General features: G+C 36.4%; 1 protein-coding gene across 2 annotated transcripts; it reads right to left on the bottom strand.

Moving 5' to 3' along the window:
* Positions 1–1,628: 1,628 nt before the first annotated feature.
* Positions 1,629–8,979, bottom strand: LOC106931472 (polymeric immunoglobulin receptor-like). Of its 2 annotated transcripts, none has more exons than XM_015009621.2 (8): positions 8,916–8,979; positions 7,854–8,186; positions 7,049–7,348; positions 5,043–5,339; positions 4,155–4,454; positions 3,390–3,491; positions 3,242–3,309; positions 1,629–2,685 (listed from the first exon to the last, which is right to left on the bottom strand). In XM_015009621.2, exons 1-8 carry the CDS (start codon positions 8,956–8,958, stop codon positions 2,560–2,562), a joined length of 1,569 nt encoding a protein of 522 aa, XP_014865107.2. In that variant the 5' UTR covers positions 8,959–8,979; the 3' UTR covers positions 1,629–2,559. The 2 variants fall into 2 exon arrangements, with proteins under 2 accessions (XP_014865107.2, XP_087861355.1); XM_088005229.1 differs by having other exon boundaries at positions 3,257–3,309.
* Between the last annotated feature and the right edge of the window lie 403 nt (positions 8,980–9,382).

Raw genomic sequence — 9,382 nt, 5'->3', positions numbered from 1 at the left:
ATCCGATGCGCCTTATATATGGACCAATATTGAGCCACAACAGGTCTAGCAACTACGGTAAGCAGCCGCCAACTTCATTTTTGCCCATAGAAGAAGAAGCGCGCGGTGCATGCTGGGATAGTTGTCAGAACGCTGGTTTGTAATCTACTAATAAAGTTTGACTGACCTATCTACCTACCGATCGTCTAGAATCAGGTCGTCTGCAGGTCATTTAGCACCACGTTCTCCACCAACATGCTGTGCGCGAACGGAGAAGGGTGGCCATCTTCCGGCCACGGCCAGGCCCAGTCGCGGAAGGCTCTCCTCGCCGACCTGAGTCGGACTGTTTTGTTGACATTCCCTTTAGTGCAGCTCCATCCAGTGGATGCATAACGTAACTCCAGCCTCTACTGTAGCGTCTATTCTATGTGCCTTATAATCCAGTGCGCCTTATAATCCGCTGCGCCTTATAGTGCGGAAAATACGGTACTTCTAAAATATACCAGACCGCCTATCACCTATTTTAATTTGGTTTGTAGAATAACTCAACTGTATGTAGTTTACCAGTTTTGTTTTTCATGAAATAATGTAAAAACTCGATAAGAAACACTTGTTTGCCAGAATTATTTAAATTAATAACATACGTATAACTACGAAAAAGCACTAATCCCAACACTGCAGCAACATTGAGCTGTAATCTCAATGTTGCAATTTTTGGTAAACTTCATAGCATCAATGTGGTTCATTCTCGGCTGAGAAACTGTGTTGTGATAACCCTCATAGATGTTTCTGTCAGAAGCTTTGAGCGCTTGTCATTAGTTTTTTTCTTGCAGTTATCTGTCAACATCAAAGTTCATTAGTCTTTTCACAGACAGAGGAGCGATGCATGGCCCTCCTACCTCAGCACCGCAATGAGCATTCATGACCCAGACTGTTCCTCAAGTGAGCCTGTAAAACACATTACTTCCTCTTTTGTTCTTTTTTTTCATGTGTCTTATCTTCACTTTACAAAAAGTCTCCAATTTATAAAAAAAATACCGGCAGTTGTGGTTCCCAGAATTTTACCGTATAAATACATATTTTAGAATATAAATACAGTGACGAAAATCTAGTCTTCGATTTTTCTAAGAATCTAAGAAAAATCTAGAATCTTAACATTTTCTTAGCTCTAAAAAAAATCTAAGATCTAAGAATTTTGTTAACATGACATCACTAGAAACTAATAACTAACTGAAACTGTATCATGCGTTTATAAAACTAACTAAAATGTACTGAAATTATACCCTTCAAACTACAGGCAGTCCCCTGTTATTTTTTTATTTAAATTAATGAAAAACACTAAAGATAAATCATCATGACAACACACAACAGCTTAACCTCTAACAAAATGATTCCCAGAACATGGGTCATACTGTAAGAGCTTAAATTATAATAGATTTACTTCATATCATTTTCACTGTTGGGGCTTGAGCATTAAAAATATGTTTTAATTCTAAGGCATTCAGTGAAGACTTTAAAATAAACTAACTTCTCTCTGAGCTACAGGGAACCAGAGTAAGGATTTTAGAAGTGGGGTGATGTGCTCTTTCTTCCTTAAGCTATCATTGTCATTGTCACCAATGACAGACATGTACAGCATTCAGAGGAAGTTATCGAAGTAACACCACCACCTAGTGGTGTCACGAGTAAAGCACTACTTTATTTTTATCAACACAGAATCATCTACAGTGAATCATTCTCTGAAGCAGTTCACCTTAACAACACACAAACTCATCATCCAGCCTTTTGAATATTGTAATCTTACAATAAGTCTCACATGAACGTCAACTTCAAATTGTTGTTAATTAACTTTTTAACTGCTACCATATTACAATATTTCTCTGTATTTGTTCACAATTTTTACTGTGAAAACAACACTCTAATCACAAAAAGGGAAAACATTTTATTTTGCCCTTTTTGTCCTGACACATCATTTGGACAGTAGTTGCATCACTCTTGCTTGTCATAGCAAAGTGTCCAGGGCCCTACTGTGTTATATTCCATATTCCACATTTATTTGCTGCTATTGCTGGAAGGATCATGGGGTGAACAATTTCTTCAGGGGTGGAAGAGTGCAGGAGCATATTAGCTTGTTGACTTGGTGAATCTATGGGTAACAACCAGAACCTTGAGTAAGTTTAGTTCTAGTCCAGTAGTCTACACTTCCCCTGACAGAAGTATGAAACAGCTGAACTGAGACATAACTACTTCCTTACTATACAGACATTGTTTTCAGTTGCAATCGTAGTATTATTTGTTTCTACTGATCGAATGTTTCTGGAGTCACACTGATATTTGTGTCATCATTTTTTGTAAACCACCAAGACTGTTAATAAAGTTCTCTCATGTGTTTGTGTTTTGATCTGAGAGTATAAACTTTAAAATGCTGGAGAACAATTACAATAATATGTACCATTTATACATTTACCTAAGTTAAATATATATTGCTTAGTTAAGTGTGGAATATACTGTTGCAAAAAGGTTCAGTAAGAAATAAAAATGTTAAAAATTAGGCAACAATTAACTGTGGGGTTCTCCGTTTTACATGTAGACAGAGTAGGCGTCTGTTGTTGCTTCGAGGTTTTCATAAAGTTGTTCTTGGATATTTTCTGCTTTATCAAAGTGACTGGAGTTCTCGTAAACAGAGTCTTCTGGCTTGACAGAAACCTGAGAAGAAAACCCAGTTTATTATAAAGGACAAAATTCAGTACACAGAAAATTTGCTTTTATTGTGGGGATTTAATTTAATTAAGGAAAAATGTGATCCAAGCCAACCTGTGGCTATGAGAATATGTAATCACACCCTAATTGTAATTATTGGTTGTATTACCCGGGGCAGGAACAATCCTCATCAGGGATGTGCAATGTTCCTTTTAACATCACTGTGGAGGAACTTTGCCCCACTCCTCTTTGCCTCCTAAAGGACTGATGGATGCACTTTTGACATCAGTAAGACTCACTAATAGTCCATGTTTTCTCTATTTGTAAATAATGACTTTCACCCAAAACTTCAGAAAAGACTTTTTAACCAACTTCAGACTGATAGTTGTTAGATACCATTTTCGTAATATGTTTTTGAATTTATTGGAAAATAGCTGTTTCTGAAATTAACTTTGCAACAATAAAAGCAATAATAGAACAGATCTCAGTTTCATCTAAACACACACAACCAAATATTTTGGTGTCCCTGTTAAGATCGATTTCTAGGTTCTTTCCTTTTCACCTTATTGGCACCCACCATCACCAGAGCGTCAAACTTTTTTCTTTTCTTGTCTTTCCTTGCTTCAGCTTCTGGAACACAGATATTTAGTTATTGATTAAAATCTTTATGTGTTTCTAAAGCTTCTTCTTATAATAGATGCAATGCATACCTTTCTGTTTGCATTTATGTGTTATAAATACAGCAAATAAAATAGAGAAGAGGAAGAGGAGAGCAGGAACAATGTAAAGCACCAGGTTAAGAGAGGCAGGTCCTGAAAAGAAATAAAAAAAGGAAAATTGTAGATTTACTGGTAGCGCGTGTCCTTTTTTAACCAAAACACGTAAAAATAGTAAAAATAATATGTAGTATGCATTCCTTTTGTCACTGTCCTATTATCAATAAATGCAACTGACCTTAATGCAATACAAAGGTGAAAATCTACTAGCTGTTGCACACAGATATTTATGTTGTGTTGCTTAAAGAGTCATTAGAACAATTGATGAAACCACATTTACAAAGAAAGCAGCCTGGATTATTATATTAAAATCAAACCTGTGTGGACAGCTTTCCATAGCTTACAGGCAAACTAAATTTATTGCTATTTACACATTCTGTTAATCATAATATATGATCAGGTATACAGGCACAAATCTGTCCAATTTTTATTGTATTCCTGCAGCGTTTAGACTCGCTTTCTTTTCCAAACTGAACCATTCACTTTATCCTGCAACATAAACAAGAGTTTAACACAAACAAATACTTCGACCACTGTAAGACGTCCTAATGATGTTGGATTATGTTTTTGATGTTGAAAATTTGCTTCATTGACATTTAATGGCTTTTGTTTTCTGATTAAATTTCTATTTCAGAAAAGATGTATTTAAAACATGCTCTTCAAATAGTTCTTAATTATTTGTAGCTGACGCAGTCTTACCTACTGACAGCTCTATCTTGGTGTAGTTTCCAGCGCTCCATTTTGAATCAGAACCACACCAGTACGTCCCAGCATCACCTTCTTCCAGCTTTGTGATCTTCACCAAGAAAAAGCTGGAGGACTTGTCGACTTGCAGTGTGAACCTGCTTTCACTCAACAACACATCAGTGCAGTTGTCGCGTTGCTCTCCTTTGCAGAGGAATTTGTCATTATTCCAATGTTGTGGTGGATAAGGACAAGGCAAAATAAGGGAATTTCCCACAATGCCTCTCATCTTTACTGTGTTCACACAGCACCACTCTGTCAGAAAGACATGAATATAAACTTTTTTATTTTGATTTTAATGCAATGCAAAATGCAATTGAACATTTTTTAACTCAACATAAAATATACATCAAGTGAAACATAACAAAATAGTAGTTTTTAATTGGCTTTAATGAGACAAAAAATTAATAACTGGACAAAATAAATTTGTAGTTGTCTTAGAAAACAGATCATATTCAAAAAGACCACAGAAGGAGAGTCTAACAGAAAGAAAATATGAGGATGTTGATAAACACAAATATGTCAAACTATGGTAAAAAATTTGCAAAATACTCCTCAAATTCTAAAAATAAATATTTGTGATGTTAGTCATCCATGCAGTATATTAAATACATTCTTAAATTGTTGTAAAATTTGTTAATGTGATAAAAGATTGATTAGAAGTGATTAAAAGTTTTCATCTCACATACATGTCTGTGAATCATACACATCATTTTCTCAAAAGGAGACAGTTTTACTTGTGAGGTTTATTAATAAATGCTTTCCTATTTCAAGTTTCATTTTTAAACAATATCTCATCCCAAATTGAGTACGTAATACATATTCAATATGTAAAACTCTTACCCAGTGACAACTCAATCTTTGTGTAATTGCCGGCAATCCATTTTGAGTCTGAACCACACCAGTATGTCCCATCATCGCTGTCTTCCAGCTTCATGACCATGACAACGAAAAATGTGGAGGACTCATCATCTTGCAGAGTGAACCTGCGTTGACTCAACATGTCAGTGCAGCTGCTGCGCTGAGCTCCTTTGCAGAGGAACTTCCTGCTATCTTGGTGTCGGCGTGAATGAGGACAGGAAAAGGTGAGGGGATACCCCACACTGGCCGATATGTTGTGTGTCTGCACACAGCACCACTCTGTCAGGCAGAAAGTGTAGATTTATTATAAATTGGTCCACAATTGGTGAAAAAGGAAAGACCACATACCTTTCTGCCTAATTGCAAGATAATCATTGTGTACCTATTATCACAGAAAAACAGATAAATAGAAAAAATGGCTAAAAACTAAAAATGGAGGGGAAATGGCAGGTGAGCTAAACAGAGGAGTGTGGAACAGCTGGAAGAAGACAGTACTGAACAGGAGAACTAAGGGACAGAGACTAATTACCACAGATGAATTGAGCTAGAAACAAAGGAAACTACCATCCACAGGGGAAAACTAATAACAGCAACTTAAAGTACAGATACAACGAATATAGGAAATAAGTACAAAATTAAACCCCAAAGGATACATTAAAATGGCAAGACCTTTCTACCTTTCTGTGCAAGGAAAGGATCTGGAATCAGTTTTCACAAGCCAAAGTCTAATTCATTCTTGACCACATATACAGCGGTGGGCTACTTCATGCAGCGTGAACACTGCTGCATGAAGCAGCGTTCACTGCTGCTTCGTGCAGCAGTGTTCACGGAAGAGCAAAGTAATTAATGTATATATATTAGTATACATATTTATCTTCTTAGGCTGGACTCAGGCATGCACCACAGTCTAATTGGCCATATGCTGATACCATATGCAGGCCAGTGTCTGCACACGTAAAGTTGTGATGCAAAAGCGTGGATAACAAGAGTTAAATATTAAAAGCAAGCCCCTTAACTGGCCAAAAAAGTATGTGTGTGAAGATGGGCCTGTTAGGGTTTGAACATTAAAAACAAGCCCCATAATAGACTAAAAAACTCATGTGTGTAAAGGTGGACCCTGCAAAGCATAAATGTTAGAAACAGGTCCCACATGTGACAGAAAAACTAACATGTAAAATAAAGTTTCAAATTGTTCAAATTGTGCTTATTGAAAGTTTTTTTGAGGGGGGTTGGGGGGACTTGCTTGATTTTTTTCATAGATCTAGGACATATAGAAAGGGTGGGCCCCACAAGTCACTAAACTACTTTGGGGCCTCCTGCGGGAGATTAACAAGGATGCATGTGTGTGTGTGTGTGTGTGTTTGTCTGCGTGTGTGAGTGTGTTGTTCCAGACGTATCGCTAAATACAATAGACGATGGTAGAAGTCATTGAAGGCAATACAGCTCTGTCTCTCAGCTCCAAGAAGATTATGTTAATAAAAACAAAGTTCACATAGAATTTCATAAAGCTTACTTAAATATTATCATTCAGACCAACTGGTATATGGTTAGTATCAGTTCACACACAGTTAATGACCAGTCAATGAACAATATAAGTTTAGGACGAGTTATCACACATGAGCCAATTTTAGCTGTCAGTATCTACAAAGTAGATGAAGGCAAACTGCAGAGACCAAAAGTTGCTGCAAGAGTTTAGGTTTCTTTGCAACGTGCAGACCATGCATCAGTTTCAGAAGCGGTGCTGTGTTATCATTAATAATCACACCAAAGTGAGATTATTTTACAACCCGGGAGCAACAGTGTGAGATGCAGACAGTAGAAATAAATTTTCATACAGCCAAGGTTAGGATTGATAATCTGTTGGTGGTAATGCAACTAAAGAATTGATAAGATTAGCAAATCTCTGCTGCTAGAAAGTAAAAACATAACATAACCTTACTGAACTAAGATTTATCTGCCTTGTTTTCCCCTGTTTTCTAGGATCTTACCTACTGACAGCTCAATTTTGGTGTATTTTTCAGGACTCCACGTAGAATCTGAACCACACCAGTATGTCCCAGCATCACCTTCTTCCAGCTTTGTGACAATCACCAAGAAAGAGCTTGAAGAGACGTCGTCTTGGAGGGTGAACCTGCTTCCACTTGTCACCACGTCGGTGCAGTGGTCATGGTGGTCTCCCTTACAGAGGAACTTCCTGTTGTTCCTGTGTTTTAGTGGATAAGGACAGGACAACGTAACTGGTTGTCCCACAATCCCACTCATCATGTTGGTCTCTACACAGCACCACTCTGTTAGAAAATAAAAATGGATGATATCAGCAACTGAGGATTGCTTTGCTTATGCACATGTATGCAACATTTCCACATCATTTTAAATGATGTCTTGAATCTGCATCGGGGAATTCTGCAATGTAGCAACAAATCTAAACCACTAAATGTTCCATTAATAAGATTTATTAAATAAAATAAATAACTTTAGTTTCTGTGCTCTTCAACTTTGTGAAAAAACTACTATAAACCTGAAATGTGCAGAAATTGAACTGTTTCATGTCACAGCTTTCAAACATACTGTAGGACAAAGCCTGTTTTATCATTCCTAACATTCTTTCTATTTGTTTAATTTATTTATGTTAAAATATCTCATATTTTTATAAGATGTTTTAGTAAACCGCTTAGTGAGATGGCTTAGTGTTTTTGATTTCTTTAAAATCTTTTAAACTGTTTGCCACAAACTTCAGAACAAGGAAACAATCTTCATCCCTCCACATGTATAATTTAATTTTCTTTTTTTTACCTTTCTTTACTTCCAGTGAGACTTCTGAAGGATATTTGTCAAACCCGGTCTTGGTCACGCCACACCAGTATCTTCCGTCATCCTTAGAGCTTAGGTTTGAAATGGCCGTCGTGAAAATACGTTTCTTTTTATCATCGCTGGTGGAGTATCTGGCCTTTGTAGTTTCTGTGCTCCTGACCAGAACATCTGCATTTTGTCGACAGTCGCTCCTACACAGGTATTTCTCATAGGACTCAAAACCAGCATCATAGGGACATGGAACAGTCACTGTTTTGCCCTCATACCCAGATACTTGGATCACTGCTGCTGCACTATTTGCACAAGATAAAGCAACTGTGAAGAGAAGAAAACATGGTATCAGAATAACTGCAGAGATGCATACAGGTTTAAGCTGGTTAACGGTGTGAATACTTAGTTAAAAAGAGAAGCTGTTTAAAAACCATATTTGATCACACTGCTTGTGAGATAAATTTCATAAACTTTTCACCACCATAAAAGAGGACATCAGTCTTCTGGATATTTTTTCAAAAGCCACACTTTTAGAATGGTTTCAGTGATATAGTGCTAAAGTGTGTGTTTTGTCTGAAAACAAAATGCTGTAATTACAAGGTAATACTGCCTTTAAATAAATGTTTACAACCAGCAACAGCGCTTTGAAAGTATTCTCCCAAAGTCCAGTCGTTTTCCTTAACTTCGGTAGCAGATTTTAATTGCTTCTGTCAACATCTTCAAGAATTTTATAACTTTAAAATATGTCAAAAATATGTTATCAGTTATTATTATTATTATTATTATTTTAATTATTATTATTTTAATTTGCAGTAGTAGTAATAATAGTATTCAGTAAAAATAACAAATGTAATAAAAAATGTAAAAGAAATAAAACATTAAATATGTAAAAGTTGGACAATTCAGTACATTTCTGCATTTTTGCTTAAAGTTGCCAAACCATTCTCTCATCCTAAGACATATCTTACTGCATTTGTTATATGTAACATAAATTACCATAATAATGTCTCTAGCCAAGACCCTATGTAGTTTTATAAAGCCAAATAAACTTACAGCAGATGCAGACCTGCAGGTTTTTAAAGCTCCACAACATCATTAAGCAGCAGAAAATCTGAAAACACAGACCTTCCTCTTCTTGACACAACACCGTCCAACCCATGCGGTTTTGCACAGACCTACGCTCTATATTAAGAGGAAATTGTCTGTTTCCTGTTGAGAGCGGGTCGACCTTTCTTTAAAGCAGCATATAGATCTTAAGCCAGCTTGTCCTGCTCAGTGACTTGTTTTTGCAGATCACCACAGAGTACATGGACAGATTTGCACATACTGAAACCTATTGGTCACATAATTGTCAAACTAACAAAGACAATATTCTGAAGTCTCTGTATTAATAACTAGTTACTTGACATCTCTAAAGTGGCACCATGTGCATGGAAAATATATAATATTCTGCCCCTTTAAGTTTCACTTTGAAATATTTCCTCTCTCAGGTGAATAAAGAGTTTGAGCTGCACTTTTAG

This window comes from Poecilia mexicana, unplaced genomic scaffold (assembly GCF_051168715.1).
Source record: "Poecilia mexicana isolate PSO_F unplaced genomic scaffold, ASM5116871v1 scaffold_1, whole genome shotgun sequence".
In the NCBI taxonomy this organism is placed as follows: Eukaryota; Metazoa; Chordata; class Actinopteri; order Cyprinodontiformes; family Poeciliidae; genus Poecilia; species Poecilia mexicana.
Note: the sequence above shows the minus strand (reverse complement) of the source record. Positions and strands in the feature narration are given on the sequence as shown.

What these genes read in the sequence shown, in the direction of transcription:
- LOC106931472 (XM_015009621.2), bottom strand. Translation starts at nt 8,958, where the DNA reads ATGATGTTGTGGAGCTTTAAAAACCTGCAGGTCTGCATCTGCT. An exon ending in ACATAAATGCAAACAGAAAG is followed by an intron (nt 3,310 to 3,389) that starts GTATGCATTGCA and finishes TCTGTGTTCCAG; the next exon opens with AAGCTGAAGCAAGGAAAGAC. An exon ending in TGATGGTGGGTGCCAATAAG is followed by an intron (nt 2,686 to 3,241) that starts GTGAAAAGGAAA and finishes TTTTCTTCTCAG; the next exon opens with GTTTCTGTCAAGCCAGAAGA.